Source organism: Alternaria atra (assembly GCF_907166805.1).
Source record: "Alternaria atra isolate CS162 genome assembly, contig: 30, whole genome shotgun sequence".
In the NCBI taxonomy this organism is placed as follows: Eukaryota; Fungi; Ascomycota; class Dothideomycetes; order Pleosporales; family Pleosporaceae; genus Alternaria; species Alternaria atra.
Window position 1 is genome coordinate 223065 of NW_025091329.1, and position 24480 is coordinate 247544.

General features: G+C 48.0%; 6 protein-coding genes across 6 annotated transcripts; 2 read left to right on the forward strand and 4 right to left on the reverse strand.

The window, feature by feature from the left end:
- Positions 1–691: 691 nt before the first annotated feature.
- ALTATR162_LOCUS9464 (uncharacterized protein) lies at positions 692–7960 on the reverse strand (the record flags this gene model as incomplete). Its single annotated transcript, XM_043317098.1, has 5 exons — positions 692–720; positions 775–784; positions 6288–7282; positions 7340–7669; positions 7723–7960. 5 exons carry the CDS (start codon positions 7958–7960, stop codon positions 692–694), a joined length of 1602 nt encoding a protein of 533 aa, XP_043173033.1.
- A 1757-nt stretch (positions 7961–9717) lies between these two features.
- ALTATR162_LOCUS9465 (uncharacterized protein) lies at positions 9718–14428 on the reverse strand (the record flags this gene model as incomplete). Its single annotated transcript, XM_043317099.1, has 8 exons — positions 9718–9986; positions 10042–10720; positions 10769–11278; positions 11919–13428; positions 13478–13769; positions 13819–14158; positions 14215–14251; positions 14412–14428. The coding sequence occupies 8 exons, from the start codon at positions 14426–14428 to the stop codon at positions 9718–9720; spliced, it is 3654 nt and encodes a 1217-aa protein (XP_043173034.1).
- Positions 14429–15288: 860 nt separating this feature from the next.
- Positions 15289–17129, forward strand: ALTATR162_LOCUS9466 (uncharacterized protein; the record flags this gene model as incomplete). The annotated part of the gene is made up of 7 exons (XM_043317100.1): positions 15289–15354; positions 15417–15509; positions 15558–15657; positions 15711–16076; positions 16132–16309; positions 16359–16472; positions 16526–17129. 7 exons carry the CDS (start codon positions 15289–15291, stop codon positions 17127–17129), a joined length of 1521 nt encoding a protein of 506 aa, XP_043173035.1.
- Positions 17130–17539: 410 nt separating this feature from the next.
- On the reverse strand, positions 17540–18040 carry ALTATR162_LOCUS9467 (uncharacterized protein; the record flags this gene model as incomplete). Its single annotated transcript, XM_043317101.1, has 2 exons — positions 17540–17782; positions 17831–18040. 2 exons carry the CDS (start codon positions 18038–18040, stop codon positions 17540–17542), a joined length of 453 nt encoding a protein of 150 aa, XP_043173036.1.
- Positions 18041–20719: 2679 nt separating this feature from the next.
- On the reverse strand, positions 20720–21442 carry ALTATR162_LOCUS9468 (uncharacterized protein; the record flags this gene model as incomplete). The annotated part of the gene is made up of 1 exon (XM_043317102.1): positions 20720–21442. One exon carries the CDS (start codon positions 21440–21442, stop codon positions 20720–20722), a length of 723 nt encoding a protein of 240 aa, XP_043173037.1.
- Positions 21443–22146: 704 nt separating this feature from the next.
- Positions 22147–22377, forward strand: ALTATR162_LOCUS9469 (uncharacterized protein; the record flags this gene model as incomplete). The annotated part of the gene is made up of 1 exon (XM_043317103.1): positions 22147–22377. The coding sequence occupies one exon, from the start codon at positions 22147–22149 to the stop codon at positions 22375–22377; it is 231 nt and encodes a 76-aa protein (XP_043173038.1).
- Between the last annotated feature and the right edge of the window lie 2103 nt (positions 22378–24480).

Genomic DNA, 24480 nt, shown 5'->3' on the forward strand with positions numbered 1-24480 from the left:
GCTATTGTAGTTATTATTGTTTTTTGCTGCCTTCTATGCCTGTTTAACGAGCCGCTAAAGGTACTAAACGTAGCGCAGGACTTGCTGAACAGCCCGCCAAACGCGTGCGCGTCACCTGCGGTACAGGCACTAATACGCAGCCGTTAGAGCTAGCTGATACTTAGCAAAGCTCGTCGATAATATTAGCACCTAAGCTACCTTAGCGGCAATTACCGCGCAAAGCCCTGGCCGACGCAGCGTCCTAGGCTACTGAACAGCACCCTTTCGAGAGCTAGTTGCTGCTTAACGCCGTGCCTAACGAGGCTATTGTACCGCCTATCGAGGGTTCTAACGCTGCCACGGTAGCTAGCGCCGCCGACGATAATCGCGAGGTCGATAGCTCGTTTGATGAGCGTTTCCTCGACAACTTTGACGGCATTGATTAGTGTCGATTGTCGCGCTTTTGCAAGCCTCTGCGCTCACAGAAACGCTAAAAAAGCTGGATATATAACTATGGATATCGAGTTGCGCTGCGCAGTAACACTGATGAGATCTACTTTATCTGCAAGTTCTGCTATTAACGTCGCTCACACGATGGTATCCTTAAGGTTACGCAGTTAACTACATCCGCGATTACTCACCTAAAGTAACCGAAAGCAGGCCACAACTTTACAAAAAGCGGCTTACAAGCAGCGACAAAGCGAGCATTTGGCTAGCAATCGCTTGCGATGGTGACTGGATCTGGTGTAGCAATTAGCTAGGAGCTAGTTAATGAGCTAGGCAACTTTGACGTACAGGCCTTCCGCTACGCAGCTGTTACGTGGCTTATTGAGAACAACCACCCTCTCTGCGAGCTTGAAACACCTGCTTTCCGATCGATGATAGGCTTCGCAAGCCCTGAAGCAGAGAGTGCGTTGTGGACGAGCGCTAACAGCGTTAAGGCGTATGCAATACAGCTATATAAGTTTATGTTACCTCTGGTTGTTACTGCGCTGTCTAAAGCTATTAGCAAAATCTATATAAGCTTTGACGGGTGGACGATAAAGGGAGGTAAGCGGGGCTTCTTTGGGATTGTTGCGCACTACGCCGACGCATTAGGGACGGTTTTTGACATGCCTATTGCGCTGCTGCAGTTAATAGGCGCCTATACTGGGGAATGGATTGCTGAGGTTGTTGGTTAAACGTTGCAGAAGTTTGGGATATCGCCGCTAAGGCTTGGTTGTTTTGTCCTTAATAACGCGTACGCTAACGACACAGCCGTTACCTATCTTGCTGGGCAGTACGGGTTTACTGCAGCTTACTAGCGCCTACGCTGTGGCCCTTATACGCTTAACCTTATTGGCTAGGCTATTATATTTAGTAAGGATCTAGATTTGTACGATAACGACGCAGCGGAGCGCGCAGAGGAAGAGGAATTGATGACGAATTGGCGCAAGGATGGCCCGTTAGGCGTACTTATTGACGTGATTAACTATATTAAAACGCCCTAACAGTACGATCTGTTTAACTGTTTCTAGCTCCTTACTAACGCCGAGCTCCCTACAAACAATTAGAAGGCGATATTAGAGCTAATTAAGCCTGTTGTTACGCGTTAGAACTTATTCTATAGCTGCTTTGAGCGGGCTATTGAACTACAGCACGCTGTGAGCAATTACGCCAACTATTACATCTAGTATACGCGCAATCTCGACGATATCGCTAAGAGGCGCGGCAACAGGGTTCCTGACGTACTAAAGTGGATGCGATTAGACGGCCTTACAGCCGCAGATTGGGCGGTGATATTGGAGTATACAGAGGTGTTGAAACCACTTAAGCAGGCCACTAAACAGCTTGAAGGGCGCGGTAAATCAGGTTAATTTGGCGCCCTATACTTAGTAATACTGGTGTTTGAAACGCTACTACACGAGCTTGAGCAGCGGGTTAAACTATATAATCACGTCAACTACGAACAGATTAACGCTCCTGAGGATTATCTGCCTATTAACCTCCGCGCCGCCTGGGCTAAAGCTAACACCTACTACTCTAAGCTTGATAGCTCACTATTTTACTACGCCGCAACAATACTCTATCTGTACTACAAACGCTATTGCGATCGCAGCTGGCGCTTAAAGCTAGAGTGGTTACACGCTAACAACGTAGCTTTCTAGCAGCTTTGGCAGCAATACAAGCTAACTAACGCTGTACAAACTACTCCTAGGCTACTACAAAGCGCGCTTGAGGACGCTATTGCCGCGATAGCTGACGCCGACGATAGCAGCGACGACGAGGATATTGACGAGTTCTAACGCTGGAAGAAGCTTGAGCTAAAATGGACGCGCGAGCAGTTTACTTAAGGCTGTGATCCTATCTGTTACTGGATTGAACTACAACTAAAGTATCCCAACTTAGCTAGGCTGGCGTTTGACGTTCTAACGATACCTGCTAGCAGCTGCGAGTGCGAGCGATTGTTTAGCGAGCTCGGTGATCTATTAGAGCTAAAGAGACGCAAAATAGGAGCTCAACTACTAGCTACACTGCAGTGCATTCGAGCTTGGACACGTGCTGGATTTGAACGTCCAACTCTAGGGATCGTCGAGAAACTAGAGGCAACGCGTTCTGAGACGCTGCTGGAGGGAGAGTATGATCTGTGCAACTGGGAGGCGCACCCGCAGTAATCTGCATATATGTTAACTATAATAATTACCTAAGTTACCTAAGTTATGGAAGTTTACCAACCAAGTTGTGCTAATACCGCTTCCAAGTCAAGCAAGTTTCGTTACTACCGCAAAATCGTCCCAAGCAAGTCAAGTGAGCCTCAAAACTTGCTTAACTTGCTTGTTGCGAACTCTGGTCACAGGCCAAGCGCTGTCGTAAATCTGAATCTCATTACTACCCGTGTTATGTAAGGTCCAAGAAATGCCTAGGAGAGCTGAGCAATGGTCTAGAGCAATAAAACATCAGACACGCTTTTCTTGAGCTCCTATACTCGGAATCGATAATGCCGAACAAGATGCCAATGCCTTCGTTGCCTAGAGTAAGCCGCGACAACCGTGGCCTGGCCTGACCAGTTGCAGGGATTCACCGGAAAATGACCTACACTAATTGCACAACGACTACATTGTGGCCTGACAGAAGCATATGAATCGTATTGAGTGCTGCAAGGCAAGGATGTCAGTGTTGCCTTATTATCAGTGCAACAGGAATCATTGGATAGCTGACCGCTGTGGCTGTTGCCTTGCAAACCGCCGAGAGACCTGCATATTACATCGAATCTGCCAAAGGATTCTTCGGTTGCCATCGGCTGACCTAGAAGCATATGAAGGCTGATGGTTCGTCATGGACATGAATGATTACGTCGACCTCCATCTTCGACAACTCCCTCCAGACCTACTGCATCTGCCTTCAGGATCCCACGATATTTATCTTTCGAACGATCAAACTACCTGAATAGCCACAAACCAAACATGGCTAAGGCTTGCCGAGTTACTAATTGCACCTGCGAGGACTACGTAGAAGATCCGAATCAAAAGGACAGTGAAGGGCGTGAGTACTTGAATAAATGCGAGACTTGCGGTTGTACACAAGGTAATCACGGATAGTGAGGGGTCTGGACAGAAGGTAAATGCCTATACAGCTGTCTTCCATGCGCCACTATTAATCCTCTGCTAGGGACATTTGTTTGCAATTTCCGTGCTCTTGGGCAGACTATCAACAGTGACAAATACTCCGGGAGCGATATAGAAGACGCAAGGCTTGGGCGAAGGAGGCACACAGGAGCCTGTGGCTGCAACAACAGCGGCTGACCGTTCTCTCGTTTCTCACAATACTCTCGGTTGTTATACCATTACAATCTTTTATTCTTACATTTCCAAAGGCTGCATTCCTGAATGTAGTCTAGAGATAAGGGGAAGAATCAATCGAGCTCTATCATTGCTGAGTATTGTGGTGTAGTAGGATAACACGTGATCGGAGGGACAGTATATATACTAAAAACCTTTCAAGAGAGAAAGGCAGCTTCTTTCTTCAATTACACTCTAGCGATTGCTCTCGAACTACTTCTTTCTGCTCCTCTATCCGATTGCGGGTCGAACACCTGCCTCCTAACTTTGCTCGATACCTTATCGTACTACAGTATTCAGCTCACTAAAAACGAAACTAGCTAGTCATAGCAGCTGTATATTGCCCTTCTGAACGGATAGTTGATACAATCTCTTTTTACCGTAATCGCACTCATCATTATTTCTACCTGCTGTGCCTTCGTCGCCCAGATAGCGGCCTCTTGGCTTATTTGCAATTTTAGAGTTAGCAATCAGTTCGTTGTAGTATCGATATGGTTCTTGAAATTGTTCATCATTGCACTTCCGTATCTCTTCTTTGATCCCTACCTCTGAGATCTCTTTCTAAGAACGGTAAACGCGTTAAACATTTAGTTATGAGACTGTTGATGTGCTCTAGCAAGGATGCTATCTGAAAGGATGTCGCAATGTCGCGTTCAGAGGAGAGTAACAGCTGATCTATCAACGTACTCGGCTTTCTCAAAGCGTACTAACGGCGACGCTCTAACTGAAGAGATATCACCATGAGTATGAGCAGAATTGCGATCCATCGCCAACCTCTCTGTTCGTCCTCTGGATACAGAGGCCGGAAGATACCAGGCCTTCGTGGGATACTGACGCGTCCATGAACACGCAACTTTGTTTTTTGATGAGAAAATTTAATTGAACCCTTTATATGACACTCTGGATCCGAGGTAGATCTGCTGTCCTCGATCAGGTCGACTTGTCTGAGGGTCACGCGTACAAACGATGAAAGAGACCTCAAGAAGCAGATGGCACAGGCAGCGGCGGAGTAGGTATAGTTATCGTATCTCGACAGAACATGTCGTCGGCCTTTATCATAACCGATGCCCAAGAGCTCCTTGAGCGCTTCGTCATCCGGGTCTTCCCAAGGCTGAGGATGCAGATATACGAGACCGTGAACGCGTTATGCAGTGAGTAGGCCAGAAGGTACCTTGAAATATGGACTGTCTTCGAGGATACCTAAGGCAGAATGGATGAAGTTGCGATAGATTGAAGGTGGCTCGTCTCAAGTATGATCCTTAGACCCCTCCGACTCGACTTCGCTCATCAGTCTCATTCCCCGCAGGGGCGGAACAAATTGTAGATAGACAAGATTTGTCCTCTTCTCCTTTTCCTCAGTCAAGCAAATATGAGCTGCTCGTTCAAGTAGTGCGATTTTGTTCCAGTTCAACTTCTGAAGAGCATGGCGAAACCACAAAGGCTTTCGTCGTGATGTATCCGTATACGCAATTCGGAAGGTGACTTTGTTCAGCCGCAGAGCAAGGCCTTGCAGCTCAGCTGCGGGTACACGGCAGGTGTACTCCAGCGATAGATCAATACCCTCGCCGTCAGCCGTAGTAAGTCTGTTTTTATCGGAATCGTATTCGAGACCTGTTTCGCTGGATAAATAATGGTGGTATATGAGATCTTGGAGCTCCCAAGGCTGTCGAAAGAACTGTGAATGTAACTGCATGTATGCTAGAGGACTAGGAGGTGCTATATTGGAATTTGGGTCGCATGGGAGTTTCGATGGGGGAGCCTGAGGGGAAAGTTTCTCCACGGCAAAAATTATATCTCCAACGCTCATTTCTTCATAGAATAAGTGAGAGAAATATCAGCAAGCGAAGAATGTTACTGTGATGAGGATATAGGAGTTAAGACAGACAAGAGAATCAACTGCAGCATTTAAGTAACAGAGGCCGTTGAAGCCACGTCGAGCTTAGAAACTCAGTCGCAAATCTGGTGCTTCACTGAGCCGCGCAACATCCCATTACGGGTACAATTTGCTGCTGTCTAGATACTCAAATTTGGTTGGATGCAGTACCACTGATGGTTTATAGAGATAGTTTGGTCATGGACTCTGTTACATGCTTTCTCGTTGGCCCGTTATTAGGCGGTCGTGCTGCAGGGCCCAATGCGATTGTCCCAAGTGGTGATATAGTGCTGCGAAAAGTGCAATAGCGGTGTCTGATATGGAAGGAGGCTCTTTTTGGATACAAACATTCCACTCATCGATGTGTATGTGTCCGTTTGTGGACGCAGGAGGTCTCTGTACAAGTCAGAGGGTGTCTAGATGCTACCTAGGTAGTATGGGCGCTTTGCTGAATCAGGGCTACGTTAATCGTGCGCAACGCGTTTAGAGAGCTACATTCATAGGTATAGATTCGATCCTTAAAGAATGTGTATATGATGACTGAATTGAGTAAACTCTCTTCGATATACTACTGATTGGTGGGTGGATTGATGCTTAACATCCTAATATACTTTTACTCTCAATCCCTTAGAGTCTTCAGGCATTACAGGGACAACAGTATCGCTTGTAATCACCAGATCAGCAGCACTCGTCTCAAACAACTGCAATGTCCCAACATCATCCTTCCCTTTGACCTCCTCGCTACCATATACCCTGAAAAGCGCCGCCAGCGTGAGATAAAGCTCTGCATAAGCAAGGTTAATTCCGAGACAAGCCCTACCACCCTTACCAAATGACACTAGATAGCGGTCGAGGCGGGGATTATTAAGCCAGCGTTCGGGCTTGAAGTCGTGCGAGTCCGGAAAGATGCGCTCGTCATGATGTACCAGATTGCTGGTCATGCTCATAGGTGTCCCGGGCGGGATACACCATTCGCGCTGGTTGCTGGCGTCGCGGTAAACGAGCGTCTCATCAGGGCAAATGCGGTGCAAGCGGTGCGAGATGGCGTGGCTTAGACGCACGCCTTCTTGAACCACGCCAGTAAGGAAGGGCAGAGACTCCAGCACGATAAGGTCGAGTGGTTGCGAAGGATCAGTAATGGCAGTCTCCAACTCGGCCTTGAGCTGACGCAAGATGTTCGGAGTGGCGAGCACAAAGTAGGTCGACACGCCCAGTGCCCAGGCAGTAGTGATGGTCCCTGCAGCAACGACGACCTCGCCCTCTTGCCAGAGACGATCTGTCGACTTGTCGTAATCTGAGAGCTTGCTGTTGAGAATCTCGTGGAAGATGGTGCGGCGTGTCTTGTCATAAGAATGCGTCTGGTGTGCGTGCTGGATTTCGGCGACCTGACGCTTTACGCTAGTCTGAAGCTGAGAGTACGCGCCCATTGCTGGGCTCAACTTGAGCAGCAATGAGTCAGGAAGCTTCTTCAAAAGGTCCATCAGCCACGTGAAATGCTTCAGTACATGTCCAGCTTTACCGCCTTGCAGCATCGCGTCCCGGAATGATGGGTCAAAGTCTGGAGCCTCTAGACGATGATCGCTTCTCCCAAAGGCGTAGTCCTCAACAATATCTGCACGACAAAATTGACATCAGTGTCCGGTCTCTAGAGTTCAGGAGGATGTCTCACCATTGGCCAGTGCTGCGTAAGCATCATCCAGCTTCAGGGGTGAACCAGAATCGGCAAACTGGCGTAGGCGCTCCAGCAGAATACCCATATTCCGGTCAATTAGTGGCTGTAGCGCTCGCACGCTCTGCTTGGAGAAATATGGGGAAAGAGAGGCCCTGCGTATGCGGTGCTCATCGTGTTTGAGTGTTCCGATCAAGCTCTCATCGACGCCAAAAGACCGGGTTATCCAATCCCATTTGTCGCGCTTGCGTCCACTGCCAGCATAAACTGTGTCGTAGAATTCGGGATCTGCGATGTGTATCTCGTCCGGATTGATGCGAACAATGGGACCTTGACGCCATTCAGTTCAGTGTGTCAGAATTTGAATCAAAGCAAACACCTACCATATTCCTTGTGGAGCCGGCCGATCTTGAACGTGTACTCGGGTTCAGCAACGACATCGTACCAAAACTCGTACCAATAAGTCCATGCTGCAAGCTTGGGCCCCGGGAAGTGCGCGATTGGGCTCAAAACAAGTCGATACACAGTAACATAACAGAAGTAGAGGACAGAAACCACAAGCAGAGACACCAAGGTCACAGGCAGGTCTACCGTCCCAAGTGTAGAGCTGAATATTGTCATATCTGGAGATTTTCGTGAGGTTGGGCAGGGATAAGCGGGATGGACATAAACAAGAAGACTGCAATCGAAATATAGTGCTTCGATAAGATGTCAGCTCGGTTGGAGGTCGTCAGAGTGTCTGACGCAGTGCTTGCGTCCGAGAAGGATTTTCTGACGAGCCGCATTGCATGGTGTGTACTGTAAGGCCAGATGCAGGGGTGGGGAACTATTGGCCCGCTAATGCAGGAAGTATTTGCGTGCCGCTGTCCCACTCAAGCAGGTCAGATAGAATATATTAAGCTCGCTAAGCTAACGCTGATGGGAAGGTCCGTACCTAGGTGTCTAGTACATACATAGGCTATTAACCCAGGTAGCATCTTCTTGACTCGAACATCAACTCAACCTGGTCCCTCGAACGACAATTTGTTTGGATATATCACCCGGTTCAATGTCTCTGGAACGTGCAGATTTTGTGGGCCTCGTGTGGCTCTCAACTCCCTTTCTCCTTTTGCTAGGCTCTCGCATACGGCGACAGCTCCGATGGCTCCTTTTGTTTCCATTTTTGGTACTTTGCCTCGTTCTCTTATCGATTCCTTCCGGTGCTGATACAGCAAAAAACTACACATTTGGTACAGGTCAGACTGCATGATCAATTCCTGTACGTCACCGTTGCTAATGATGCTATTGTGCAGTCTTGTACGTCGGCTTGACGAATTTCAACCTGCTCGTTCTAGAAGATCCATACGTGGAGCATATACGCAGCAGAAGTAATAGCAATGAAGAGAAGGTCTTTCCAGACTTTTACTCGCTTCCTTCACTGGGACAGATTCGATGGTGTTTTAGTAATGCCTATTCGACCCGAGGAATCGGCTGGAGCTGGGGTACTGCACATCTTCCTCCAGCTCCTCCAGCAGGTTTATCCAAGGCATCTTTCTTGAGCCTGTCACTAAGAAGAATTCTGCAGCAATACGTTATTCATGACATTGCGGGTGCGCTTCTTCTATGGTTGACAGACGGAGGACGAACGAGTATACTCGACTTGGATTTTGCCCTGCGAAGCTTAGCTACCGGATGCTGGTGGGCGTCAACTATTGCGCCAATGGACATTGTATATCATATCGTATGTTTATTCGGTGTCATATCTGGTCTTTTCTGGAATGTTGTCGACGAGGTACATCCGCTCAAAGGGGCATGGGCCACATGCTACACTCTGAACAATTTTTGGAATCGCACATGGCACCAAAATTTCCGCAGAGCACTCCAAACCCCGAGCCGCTATATTGCGAGACACGTCATACGTGCGCCCAAAGGAACATTGAGGAGTCGTCAAGTTCAGTACCACGTCGCGTTTGCTATCTCTGGGCTCTACCATTGGGCAGCTGCAAAGATGGCCATTCCATCCGAGGGTTTTGCACAAACGCTCGTTTTCTTTGCAGTCATGCCAACTCTCATCTTGGTAGAAGACCTGGTTATCTCCATTGCTCAGGAACAGCTTGGATGGAGGAATCGACAATGGCGTCTTCTCGGATTCCTATGGACCTTTTTCGTTTTGACTTCGCTAGGTGCAGGTTTTGTGGACGACTGCGTCAGGCATGGCCTCGTAACTTCTTTTCCAGCTCTTCCATTCTCTCCTACATATGCTATCTTGCATCTGTGGGGCCGCAGCAAGAACTAGCGTCTTCCAAACAATAAGGAATATTACATTGAAGAATAGACATTGGAGGACCTTTTTATTTTACCCGTCTTGATAGAGAGACTGGCACTTGACCGATAGTAACTTAGTTGATCTTGTGCCCTCCGGGTACCAATGTAGTAAAAACTCCTTCTGCGTCATAAATTTCTCGAACTCTCTTCAGAAACTCAATGTTGTCGTTCCCATAGCTTCCGATAGGATCCTGGTCTATCGCAGCATAATTCATGTACTTGAAAGGATGATACAGGCCTCTCTCCTTGGCGGCTGAGACAGACTGGTCAAGCACAGCTTTGATACCGGCGATGACCGTTGTGTCATCAGATTCGTGAGACCATTCCCATCCAAAGGAACAGACTATCAAGCATAAGCAGTTAGCGCCATACGAAGAAGAATGCATGGCAACACTCACCAACCAAAGGCGCCTCGTCATCATGAAGACCCATTACGTTTCCTCCACGTGTCGCCTGGGCCTTCAAAAGGTTCTGCGTTAGTGGTTGGATTCCCAGCATCGGTGCAAATCGCTGGTCCTCTTGTAGCCCATTATCTAGTGCCTTCTTTACTTGCTCCACGAATATATCCACCATAAGTGCTAACAGTCCTACATCGGCAGTAAAGGTCGCTGTTGTGAACCGGCTCCGCATACCAGCAGGTTCTGATTGATTCAGCTCATCCGCAAGGTCCGACACTGAGGTCACTCTCGCGGTGCTCACAATCTTCGCCGTACCATATACCTCCGCATCGTCTTTGAACTGGGTAAAGATAGAAGGTTCAACCCTTCCCAGCGTATCATACTGCCCTGCGGCCCAAGCAAAGTTACCTTGCTTGTAACCTAAGCCAGCGAATAGTGATACATATGGATCGGACGGAGCGTCATGTGCAAATTTGACGAAGCCGCGTGTGAGAGCAGAGGTTACTGATGGCAGCAGTGGCCACACATGCAATCCTCCCCACATCGGCCCCTGCTGGAATACGTCAAGATCGAAACGAGTGACAACGCCAAAACTATTCCCACCACCGCGCATAGCGTGGTAGAGGTCCGAGTTTGACGATTCGGAAGCGATCGTTAGACTACCATTTGCAAGGACTACCTGAATTGCCATTAGTGTGCGCCTATCATTCAGCTTCAAGGTCGTTACCTCGTAGTTACGGACATTGTCACATGCCCAGCCGTACAGGCCGGAGAAGTGGCTCAGCCCACCACCCAGCAGCAGTCCGCCAACGCCAACTCCAGTGAGTCGACCGCCCACAACGGTCTTGTTTACTTTCTCAAGTTCTTCGTACACCTCGCCCCATGTCGCGCCCGCGCCGACTCTGACCAAGCCTTCACTTTCATCAAATTCGACATCGCTCAAGCCCGCCATATTGACCGTGATGCCCCCATCAATGTTGCTCGCACCTTGAATATCCGAGTGACCTCCACCGCGAACAGCGAAGGGGCAACTGGTTGTGCGTGAGACCGATATGACGGCTGCGACATCCTCGACCGAGCGGATATGGACAAGACAGGCTGGCTGGGCAGACTGTTGCTGCTGTGCCCAAAAGAGGGATTTCACAGAAGTTCCATTTGCAGCCACGGGATACTGTTTGAAATCAGACATGTGACTGCCAGTCAGCTCGACGGAGAGGGATTCGGAGAGAAGAATGCACTGCATGCGTTAGACCATGGCCTCTGTTTGCTAAACGCTCTTCTTCAACGTACGGCATCATGGCAAGATCCGTAGTCCGCTGTTATGAATTTGCTGTTGCCGATGGAAGCGTGTATAGCAAACAGCCAAGGTAGAGTTGTTGATTGCCGCATTTCTGTATATCTGATAACGAAGAACAAGGAATCCCAAGTTACCAAGTTCAAGCTATTGCTGGAAATAAGATAATCTCGATTCGAAAACACATCAGGCCACCCATCGACTCGTGAAAATCAAGTTATGCAAGGCTAGATAGGTTATGTCACGGGCTTGTCGTTAGGCTGTTGATAGGAAGGCATGAGGATTACTATGCATTTACCCATGTCAGTACACAATACCTAGATACGCCCACGTCGCACGCGAGACGCCACAAGATGCACGCACTACGATCCTACATGTGGAAGCAAGGGTACATGAGCAGGGCACGCTGCAATTTCCGCAATAGCTTAAGTTGGCCGGATTTAGGCGCAAGTACAACAAGATGAGATAAAAATGTAGAATTAATCTGCTAGCGGCTACTGTCCCCGAGCAAAGCGGCCCGCACAAGAACAATTGTGGCTAGCGGGACGGCAAGGCCCCTAAGCGATCATCTGCTAGTGCTTACCTCGCCAATTCTGGTAATTCCTTTGACACTGAGCTTTGCAAGACACAAACGAAGCATTGGGTTCGCTTCGCCTGTTTGCTGCTCGAGCCGGTTAATTTCCACTTCCAGATCGCGTTCCATATCCGTCAGGCAAGCCATCGTCTTCTCAAATGCTCCGCTTTTCTTCAGGCAAGCCGTCAGATGCTGCTTACTTTCTCTCGACAAGGGACACGCGTCAACGGTAGCAACCGTGGGGCGTTGCCGGAACACGCCCAGAAAATGCCCACGGTATTCCGGGAAATTCTCCAAGCAGTAAACGACTGGGTACGAGAATTTGCCTTCGTCTAGATCTTCACAGAGACCTTTTTGTGCCGTGTAATCCTGGAAGTTCATGTAGTCGTCACGGATCTGGAAAAAGCGGCCGAACAGCAGCGTCAATTTGTGAAAGTCCAACTGCGGTGTCACTTCGCTCTCCGCTTGCATGATTCGCAGCAGCATGCGAAACATGCCGCCGGTTTTGTGATCGACCATGTTCACGTACTCAGCCTCACTTGGACACGCGAGGTTGTGTTTCCAGTACAGGTCCCAGCTCTGGCCCAGATATAGGCCCTCGAGTTCTTCGAGGACCGCAGTAAGGGCAGCTGGGCTCAGGTTCTGCGCGACTTCTTGCACAGCGCGGACGAACATGAAGTTTGCGCTGTTGATCGATTGAGCCTGCCCAAAAAGGATGTGTGTCGATGGATAGCCCCTTCGAAGCGGGGAATTGTCCTCGAGGTCGTCAAGAATAAGGGACGCGTTGTGCAGCGAATCAATCACTGACATGATCGTCTTGAGCCGTCTAGATGGCACATGGAGCCATGTGTTGAGGGCTTCGATAAGTGTGCTCCGGACGCCTTTCGAAGGCATGCTTGAGACATACTTTGAGGGCGCCTCCAAGGCCAATCCCGACGGCTTGTGGAAAGGGTAACTGGACACCTCGGAGAGTCCAGATCCATCGTCGCTGGGTTCCGAGTCAAAGACGGGGGAGTCTTTTCTTTTCTTCAATGGAGCGTTCTGCTTGCTGACCACAGCACCTTGCGAAAGCTTTCTTTTGACACCGTTGCAATTGGTTGAGTCTACCTCCTTCCACGCATTCTGTCTTGGGCAAGCCGAGCACCAGTAATGGTTTCCTGAGACAGCTAACCCAGCGCAGTCGATCCAACGTTTCAGTTTCAAGGATATGTCAGGATGGGTCTTGTAGAGCTCATCCCGGCGCTGACAAAAGTCGCGCTCAGCATTGATGATTCTGCGTTTGACCTCATCTTTTGCGTCGTCGATTGAAAGTCCTTTCGTTCTGATGAACAAGTCGACAGCACTTACAATTCTCTTTGATTGACCGGATTGGAGTTCTCTATACTCCCGTTCCCAGCTGAAGAAGTCATTCGCTAGAAGAAGCCCTTTGGTGGCCGCATCAATAATGGGCTGTACAAGTGCTTCCTCTGCTTCTGAGATGGATATTCCGAGGCTGAACTGAAGCATTGGCCAGAAGACCCTGGTAAAAATAAGCCAACATCTGAGATTTAGGCGACTGGGTCTCTTACAGCATTCCTCCGTTGTCACTTCGATACTTCAAGTATTCTTTCATAGTTTGAGCTTCCTTGTCGCTGTCTCGCTCGCTAATAGCGAGCCAGACGTCGCGGAATGCAGCAAGCATCTTAAGACCCAGTTCACGGTCGAGGCTGATGCATTCGAGAATACATTGCGAAACAAGCTTTTTAGTCTTCATTGCCCTTGAACCTGGTGTGACGCTGCTGACGTCGTCAGGATCTAAGGCAGCATAGAGTTCACCGTGCTCAGCTTGCGCATCTTCAATGCTTAGGCCTTCGCCGCCGTCTGGATCCTCGTTAGAAACGCTAGAAAAATATGGAGAAGACAAAAATACCGTCATGAATCAGTCCCAAGTCGGACAGATATGCCAAAACACCCAACCTTTCCGGAATAGCTTCGGGATAAATCAAGGATGACCAGTTCCCCACTGGTGAGAAGGAGAAATAGGTATGTCTTTCCCGGCCATCTCCCATCTCCCTGGCCCAGTCTTTTACGAACTGACGGCTTGCTGCATCAGCTAGATCATCTCGAGGATGGACACGAATAGGAAGTGTCGTGAAGCATCCAGTCCGTCGGGATTCTTCAAAGGAAACTAATTTTGACTGATATGAGAGTGGCCCCATTGTGCGATATGTTTCTTGTAGGAAGACGATGAAACATAAGATATAAGTATACTAGTCTATTAGACTCTCTCATGTACGAAGGACCTAATAACAGAATTTGTACATACCCTGATTGGACGTACGAGACACGTGATTTCCGATTCACTTTGATATGATTAGTTCTTTCAATCCCGATCTAGCGCCGCGCACTATCTAGCCGAAGGATTCCTCAAATCGGGGGAAGTCCCTTTTCTGTCAAATTAATTGCGGGAACTTTATCAAGAACCTAAGTGCCGGCTGTTCACACCGCCCAGCAAGCGCTTACTTCTGCAGTGCGTGCATGCGCGGCTACTAGCCCGATTTTGTCATCTACTGCATCGCGAGCACATTTCGAACAGCTGCAATACCAGGATCTACTAAGCTTATCTTAGAAAAGTGAATACTGTGCATTATCTACATGTGAATGTCGTTTCTCCGCCAATAAGCTACTGTCTTCTTGGACATGTTTTCCTGCACTTCCTTCTAGGTGCGTTACTAATAATCCTGTCGGGTCATACCTCTTGGTTGGCAATTATCTACGCTGTGTTCTCTATTCGAAGAAACTAATCTTCCATACAATATTCAATCTTCTGGAACACTGAGTGAACTGCCTCATTCCATCCCCTAACGAGTATTTCTGTCACTGGACAAGAGATGTTAGATCTGTGGTATCTTTTTCACGGGTGTACGTTGGTAGATTATCAGCCGCTAACAGGGGTATAGGCTAATCCGCGGCGCCAGCCGCAGCGCCAGCCGTCCAGGGTCCAAACTTGCTAAATTGGCCCTACCCGTTGGTGCCAGGGAATCCTACGCTAATGTCACGCTACCGTTTTGTGGCAGGAGCAAACCATTCCAGCATCACTAGCAGGATGACGGCAGGCGATAATCAGTAACTAATCTCACCCTAGAATGCATCCGTGGCTCTGCGCCACTCATATGCGGCTGGAATGATTATATGCGTTTAAACGTAATTGAGTTTCTATATTCAGGACCAGAGGAGAAGGACCAGAACAACCCACGACAGGGACTGTATTTGGCTCGCGCGCGCAACGGTCTCCATCAGCCGTGTAGGATGCGTTGCGGACTCTCATATTTCTTAGGACACAGCAAACTTTTCCTCGATACCGAAGTTGACATTCAGTCTACACACCGTGATAGACACCATGGAAGTAACTCCCTTCTTACAGCGGTTAGGCCAAGGCCCGCAGATCGTTGCAGTAACAGCGATTGTACGTATTTATACTCTCGTTTTCTTATCCGTCACAATGTACTGACAAGCTTGCCTTTACAGACCCTCCTCGTTCTAACATCGATCATAATCTACGGGTGTTACCTACACCCACTTGCTCATGTCCCGGGTCCGTTCTTGGCAAAATTTTCTCCAGTGGGTCCTTCAAATCCAGACTAGACATTCTTGTTCTGATCAAGAAAGTTATGGGGTATGAGAGCCCTCTACCGTATGAAATTCAATTCAGAACTTCAAGCTCTCCATGAACGATATGGCAAGAACCCCCAAAGCTTGTGCCACTGGAGTAGCCTGGCTGATTGCAGACAGGGTCTGCCGTACGAGTTGCACCAAATGAAGTGTCTTTTGCGACTTTTGAGGCAGAAACAGCGATATATGCAAAGCAAGAGGATGGTCGCTTTTCTAAGGCTGGAACCTTCTTGACACTCTTCTCGGATCTCGTGTTGAATGCCCCTACTCTTATCACGATTCCGGATCCAGCGCTTCACAAGAGGTTGCACAAAGTGATTCAACAGGCTTTCACACCTCAAGCACTTGCAAGCCAAGAGCCGATCCAGAAACTGCACATCGAACAAGCGATTCCCGGTTTTGATGAGATTGCTGCGAAGGGTAACGAGATAGACCTTGCTGATAAACTGGAGACAATGTTTTGGGAGATAATTGGTGACCTTGCTTTTGGGGAGCCATTGATGGCTGGGAAACGACGTAAGCTACATACCGACACCACTAAAGGTTCATAGTGAGCTAAACTCGTGCAAAGCGACATATGAATCCCTGAAACAGTTAGGCAAAGGATCAATGCCCATGGTAGAAGCCTTGAGCTTCATGCTTGTCATGCCTGGCGTAGCTCCTGCGCTTGAGACAGCCAGAAGCCTTATCTCAGCAATGCCGATTCCTTCTCAGCTTTCAAAGCTTGTCCCATCCAAGAAACTACGCGAGTGAGTAACCCATAGTTATGTATGTGCTGTTGTTCTGACGTTTCTTTAGTTGCATTGATAGGCAGGATGGCAGGGAAGATTTCATTTCGGCTATCATGGGCAGTGAAAAGCAAGGCTTGACGCTAGATGCGGATGCTTTCTTCAGTAATGCAATGGGTCTAACGTTCGTGGCATCTCTGTCTCCCACCTGGTGGAACCTTTACTAATAGCTGCAAGACTTGCTGGATATCAGACCACAGCTACGACGCTGGCGTCCACATTCTACCATGTCCTGCGCTACACAGACACTTATGTTACTCTGTGTACTGAGATACGCTCTAACTTCACCAACGAAGCCGACATTACAGGCGAACGACTTGCACGACTACCGTTTTTGAACGCTTGCATCCGCGAGACTTTGCGCTTGCTCCCACCAGCAAATGGCAAAACGGCGCAACGCACCGCACCCTCTTGCACTATAGCAGGAACATATATACCCGCAGGTACCATCGTCTCGGCTGACTTGTACACGATTCAAAGGTCGCCAAAATACTTTGTCGACCCCGCTAACTTTCGACCCGAGAGATGGTTGGAGGGTGCGGAGGAGAACGGGTTCGATGGAGACAATAGGTCTGCCAGTCGTCCTTTCCTGATTGGAAGTAGGGCATGTATTGGTAGGCACATGGCACAGCAGAGCATACGGCTCATTATGGCGAAATTGCTATGGAGGTACGACTTCGAGCTGCTGGATCGGGATGGGTTTATCTGGGAACGCGATGCCGGCAGCAGCCTCATCTACACCGACTACAAACTTCCAGTGCGTGTAAAGAAAGTCTTATGAGACAGGCAATAGAAGCTGTCAGGCCTGGCTGACGATATGTACTATCCTGCACCATGATCAGTAGTTCACTGATCATACGTGCCTTTTTGGTTGCATAGCGTAGTGGTGCAGGGCTGCATTCTGACAGAAGCGCGTTACCAGTTTAGAGTCATCACACCAGAGATCCGGCTCTTCCCGCATCTTGGAACACCTCAGACCATCATGTCACACGGTGGTGGTTGTGCGGAGCTCCTTGAGAACGACTTGATAGTACTTGAGGCGAACATATATTTTGAAAATTGGACATACCAAATCACTTCACCCAGAGGCAAAAAGATTTCACATCAAGACGGGATCTCAAGGCTACTATTTTCCTTTCTATTCTGACTTCGGACTATTCGACAGAGAACAGAAGCTAACAAGGTGCCTGATTAGAATGACAGGATCTTATAATCCCCCTCAAAACTTCCATCAAACGTGATCTTGATCTCTAGATGCACCCAGAGTTCATTGCCGTTCTTGAGGTACCACTTCAAAGAGCCTTTTGCTTGATGCAGATTGACTTTAACACTGACACCATCTTTCAGGGAGCCGTATATGTTCCCGAGAGATATAGCCAGGACAGAGGGCGCAACAGCAAGCTCGAATGTGTCCGTGTCGAGATAGCCTGCGAACTAAAAGCTTCGTTAGAACATTGTCGACAAATCTAGGTAGCAAGTTACCTTGAGTGGGCCGAAAGACCAGTCTACTCCCTTTCGACTCGAATAACTCTTGTCCACGGGTGGGAGGCCATGCCCTTGGTCAATCTGAACCGCTGTGTAGTCACCAGATTCCTGTTGCACGAGCTCAATCACAGAGCCTAAGAAGTTAACAGGTATAATAGAACTTTGTAAGGCATCTAACTCACCAAGAACCCTTTGCTTTTCAGACATTTTCTCTCTGAGAATTCGACAGTTTCAGAGTCCTGAAACTGTAGCGCTTTGCCGTTTGGTAAATTTAATAGTTAGAACGCGAATGTTAGAATGCAGGATGAGTTGTGGAGTGCTTTGGTTCGAGCAGGTTTGCTTGAGAGTCGGACCGCTTTATAGTTGATTCACCTTAAAGTTATACCCTTCTACAGTCAAAGCGCCTTCTCATGCAAGATCGGGAGGGGGGCGTTGTCTAGTTACACCCTAAACCATGTGTGACTTGATTACCCTCCCACTGAATACCTTGCCTTCTCACCCACCATTACTAGCTCTGGCCTTCTTCTAAGACCGTTGATAGGCTAGTCTATAAAAAAAGGAAATGACTGGATTGAAAGAACGACGTGTTTTGTTACGTCATACCTGCAGAATGAGCGATGTAAGATCTTAGCGATATGCAAGTGCGGGGTTTACTGTGAATATATGTTACGTGGATGCCATCCTATTGCATTAGTACAGCGTCCTCTACGTTTAAGTGCTAATGAAGCACGTCTCAACACATGCTGGGTCCAGTAGTTTGCTGAAGAAACAATATCATAAGGAGGAATATTGCACTGCTCTTTACGCTACGCTGAATCTCGATCTAGCGATATGAAGGGCTCTCTGTAGTCACACGGTTTGCTGTAGATTTTGAAGTAGACTTTAGTCATGCTTGTCACACATGCACATCCACAACGCAATAACAAGGCAGCAACTCAATCAGCACCTTGCGAGACTCACCGATCACCTTGATAATCAATCGGCGCTTCTCTAACTATATGCATGGTCCACGCATACATACAGTGATTAGAATACTGTCGCTAACGAATACTGATTCACCATGATGGGCCAATTGCATCACAGTCGATGGGAAGAGTCGCGACGCCCAATGTGGAGCCGATGCTCTTGTTACAACACCATTAATACCGAGACCGGGAGCTAATTCGTAGTTGGAAGTGATAGCCTAGCGATCAGTATGCTTCTACGTTACACTAGCCTTCATTTCATACGTACATAAGAATGACGGGGGTACACACCAACCTCAGATTGAGCATCCTATCATTGTGAAATCTTGGGCTTTAGATCCAGATTCTAATCCCAGAACGGCTACCGCCGTGGCTTTGTGCATGTAGACGCAACCTACGTGTGCAACTGTGACCCTAGCTTTCTCTCCAACGAACTCGAGGCTCTTCTTGAAAAGTCAAGATCTAGCATCATTTTGTAGACCGTTACCTAGGTTTAGAATAACAATGCTAGTGCCGGAACTATTCCCTAAGACGCAGCGAAGTCAGGTGGTTATTGAGTATTGTGAAAACCGCATTGCCTAAGTACTCGTCCATCTCCCTCTCGCATATGTCACTGCGATCGTACATGGACATCCATCCAATCAAGTCTCAACCAATCATCTCACATCGAACCTTGACGATCGGTGAGCAGATCTTGGCATTGAGCCGTTAAGTCCGGTCTTATTCGGTTTTTTCTTCAGAAGAAGCGAATAGGAAAAAGAAAATGTTTTTACACGATACTCGAGCTAAGGCACACTGGATGCTTCATCGTAAAAGCCCATTACCCCCTTTGGAGATCACACTAACCGTAGAGATGATATAGGTTAGCGGCGGGACGATGCGCTGTCAAAACCTTGCTTAAGCCTCCCTCGTATGCTTGCGCGCATATCTTTCTTTGCTTTGTCTCGGGCCGCTCCCTTGTCCTTTCTTAGCTCTTTACCCATGTGTCATGCAAGGGAAGTGCTGAATACATCACAGAGACAAGAGATCTTCTACAATGCTGCTATCTATTATAACAAGAGTAGAAAAGCTAGGGAATTTGTAAAGCATATAGCACGCTCTTAGCAATAATCTCCGTGTACATAATAGCAGGACTATATGTGATATTGCATCGCTAAACGAGGGTGAAAGAGGCGCTCGCTAAGAAGGTGTCTAAACTTTCCCTTGTATGGCGTGCCCGCTCTGTCTCCGTGTTTTGCTTTGTCTCGGGTGTCCCTCCCGTTCTGTCTTGGCTCTTCTTTTGCTTCATCGAAGCTCCTTCCCTTGCTTCCTCCTAGCCGATATCGCCTTTCTATAAGGAAGTCATCGCCGTTGAGTCTTAACGCAAGCTTCGACGGAAGTGGTCTGATCTCCACGCCGTCTGGTTCGGAGCGAGCTTGCTGTTGCAAGTCATTCCGATGACGTGGACACCTGAAAGGGTTAGCAATGACACCGGGAAAAGGCTTTTTGAGATCAGCGCACGCTTGACCTTCATTCCCCGAAGATACTGCCCACGGTTATCGTCTCACCGTATCTTGTAAACCCGCTAGGTATGAAGTATTTGCTGTACTTTGTTGAATCCAACCTCTTGTTGATTGAGGTAGAGAGAGCTCTGACCCATGGATATACAGTTGACATAGTATTTGGTACAGGCTGTGAGTCTCTTGTACATACCCCGCTAATCGTGGTACACTCGCGAGCAATTCTATAATTTGTGAAATGATGAGTGTTTTGAACCATGTACGCTAAGCGCTTGATTTTAGCGGAGATGTTGTATCGTCGCCTTGGTTGATGATTGCATGGTGGAGGCGTATATGAGTGGACCGAACGCTGTTCCATAGATGAGCGTGAAGGTGCTGTGGGTACACTTTGTCTTTTAGCTAACGTTAGACTTGGAAGATGATCAAAGAAGAAGCTCACAGCGATAGTAACCTTTGTGCGCGAGCCGACTATCGTCGGCATTCGAAAGTTGATGAGTTTCGAAGGGAGCTTTGAGTGCTAACTCGCGTGCATATTCATCCAGATTGGCGTCGATTGTCAATGCTCTTTGCACGATAGCCATTGGATCCGCCTTGGTTGCATCTTGGTACTCCTGCTTGAACTGAACCAGACTCATGATGATGTCGAGAAAAGAATCATACACCATCACACGCTCCGCCTTCTGCTCCACTAGCCTCTTGAAGTCAACGAAATTAGGCGGTAGTGGTACTTCCTGGATCCAACAATTCATGATGACCGTCTTCATCAGTGTATTGCACAACTTAATGGTAACATCAGTCTGCTTCCGCTGCTTTAGAATCAAGTGCGCAACTAAGACAGCACCAGCTAGATGAATGCCGGCATTGTCCATGCCTGCGCGCCTTGGAAGAATCAACGCCTCGAACATGGCCGCTAAGTAAATTGACGCAACTGTACAGTCCTTTACTGCAATCTTCGTACATAGCAATGCGGTGTTGACAGTTCGGATTGCAGCACCGTAATTATTCGTGGCGGCGCTGAGCATATCCTTGTTGTAGGCTTTGTTGACTAGACCAACTAGCCCGACAGCTGCGCAGATCTGCGACAAAGCAGAATCAGAGTAACCCGTTCTCGCGTAGAATCTGGGTAGGTAATTCAGTAGGGACATCGCCGGGTCGTCCACGATAAAGTGTGTCATAAAGAAAAGTTGACACCAAGGTCGTCCAACGGTTGATACATGATGAAGCCAGTCGGCTTGAGAGGAAACTCAGCCACCGGTTGTTTCGCCGGTTGCCCTTTTGGGCAAATTTTGCCTCTTTGGGTACCTGGAGCCGTATGTTGAGGTAAGGTGCGGCTCCGATTCTGGCTAACAACTTGGGTGCTTTCATCAAGAAACATAAGGTCTACCATGCTTCGGTAACCCGAACAGCCACGGCCAGCTTTGATGCATTGTCCACAGGCAGGTAGTTTCTTGTCACACTGCAACAGGTCAGCAAATGTCCCGCCTGGTAGACCTGCATGCGAGTCGCATCCTGACAAGCGAATCATACAAACACCCGGAGTACACTACCTAGGTAAAGATCGTAGTTGGCTGATCACCTGGGTACGACCAAAGAACTGGGGACTCACCCGACTGCGTAGTTTCCTGCATTCCGCGCAAGCCGTTGACGGTTTGCCCCGGTATACCCATAGTTTTTGACTTCTGACTTGAAAGTCAATCAAGTCAAACCTGATTTGACTGATTTGACTATAATTTGGGCATTTATGACTTGACTGATGAAGTCAAATCAATCACGGCCCTTCCTCGGCGGTGTAGCAGTCCTTGCAAACTCAATCTCGTAAGGCATTCGAGGTAAATACACCTAATATATCATGACTAATCGACCACGGAGGAGCGGCGCAACACAGACATTCGCTGTCCCTGACGAAGATGACATTTATAACAACTCACCAGCATCGATTACACTATTAGAAGAGGAGTTTAGGCCTGTAGAAGACACCAACAGCCCCAGCTTCTCCGATAATAATATTAACGAGACACTCGCCGCCTTCTTCTACGACGCCAACAGCAACAGCAACAGCATTCTAACAGTAGAGAGCTAGTCTACTGCCCCTTCTACGCCAACGCCTAGGCCCAACACCCCTACTACTTCAACTAGTACGCAATTTCTTAAGCGGAAGAGACAAAGCAGTACTCCGCACGGAGGCGCAGGGCAGAAGGACAAGACGGTGTAGAAGCACTCACGGCAACGGCTGCCATACGAGCCTACTAAGGACGATCATAGCCATAAGATCTTCTACTGCGCAGGTGACAACTGCGAGTAGAAAGGCTCATCAGGCAATGCTACTGCGCACCTCCAGAAACATGCTATCTTTGTTAGAAGATATTCAGCGACCCCTTCTACTATTGCACAAGCCAACAGCCTGCAGCAAGGGCTTCACAACATGGCTGCGAAAAAAGCCGAGTTTAAGCATAATCAAACAGCAACGGTCCTTCGCAATGCTGCTCAGAAGCAAGAATTCCGGAATGCCCTTGCTCGCTTCGTTACAGCGTGCAGTCTTTCACATAACTTAGTAGTTTCTAAGGAATTCCAGGAGCTAATTCTCACCGTCAACCCTAAGGCGGATCATATATTACTGCGCTCAAGCAGCTCACTAGTGTCGCGCATCGTTCAGAACTTCCGCGTTCAGCAGGAGGAGGTTATCAGGTATCTCTGCGACGATACAATTAGCTGCTTCCATATCAGCACTAATACATAGAAGAAAATGCATAGCCACAAACATTTCCAAGCCGTAAATGTCCAGTTTATAGACTAGCATAGACAGCTTATTCAGCTGCTTCTTAACCTTGTTAAAGTTAACGGCAAAGAGAGCAAGACTAGAGCCTATCTTTCTACGCTGCTAATCCAGACTATCAAGGACTACAACCTTAGCCCTCAGCTTAGCTAGATTACCTCTAATAACGTTAGAGTAAACGACACGCTTGTCCGTGCAATTAAGGCCTTTATGCGCACAGAAGGCATTACTTACTAGACAGAGAAGACACGACAACTCCGTTGCATTAGCTATATTATTAACCTTGCTACACAGGCCTTTATGTTTACAACTAACGAAGAAGCAGCTAAGTTAGCTTATAAGAGGGCGAAGCTAACACAGCTAGACTCCAATAGCACAGACAGCTACAGCAGTAGTAACTATAATATTGCAGACACTGCTCTTACAAACCACCCTGCACTAGCGAAGCTCCGCAGCCTTACAGTTATACTACGCGACAACAAGTTTAATCAGGCCTTTAAGCAGTTGTCTAGGAGCTTTCTAGAATGCCCTGCTACTATCCCTAAGATTCCAGGCGAGACACAGTAGAATAGTTGGCTTCTTATAATTAAAGAGGCCTTCAGAACACGGCCTATCTTAAACGCTTTATTCGCACAACATGCTAATGCATTAGAATTAGTTGTGCTTACTAGCGATAACTAGGCCCTTCTAGAACATGTCCACAACTTCCTTGTGCCTTTCAAGGAGGTCACTCTTAAGGCTAAAGGCCATTAGGCTACTCTTAACTGCTTCCAACCGTCTATAGAGTTCTTTATTAATCACTTCAAGGAGCAACAGAAGAAACATTCCAAGCATAAGACACTGCTCGCTCCTCTAAATACGGCCTAGTACCTCTTCAGTAAATACTACAGCCTAATCAACGAGAGTAGAGCATATATTACTGCAGCTTTGCTGCATCCTAAGCGGCGTCACAAGTAGTTGTACAACCAATAGAACACAACAGAGAAGAAGAAGTAGCTAAAGAAGGGCTTACAGCGTGCTAAGGCTTTGTAGCATAGCTATCGTGATCAGATTAAGCCTGCTCTATCTGCTAGCCAGATAAATCAAGACACCTCTATAGAGTTGTCAGCCTTTAACAAGTGTCAACAAGAGTCAGCTATTATAACAGACAGCGAGGATAGCTTCGAAGCCTTTATATTTACTCCTCTAAGTTAACTGCTAATGCTAGAAGGAAGACAAATAAGCGCTGTTGAGTGGTGGTCACAGCCTACTGTTACGAACCTGAAGGAAGGGAACCTGCAATCTATGTATGAAAAGGATGACAGGAAACACCCAGGCGGGTCGGCCTGGAGGTCAGCACTTTGAGGGCCAATAGATGACGCCACCCCGCAGGGCACGTGATCCCACGGTCTTGGCGGAAAGCCACTGTAG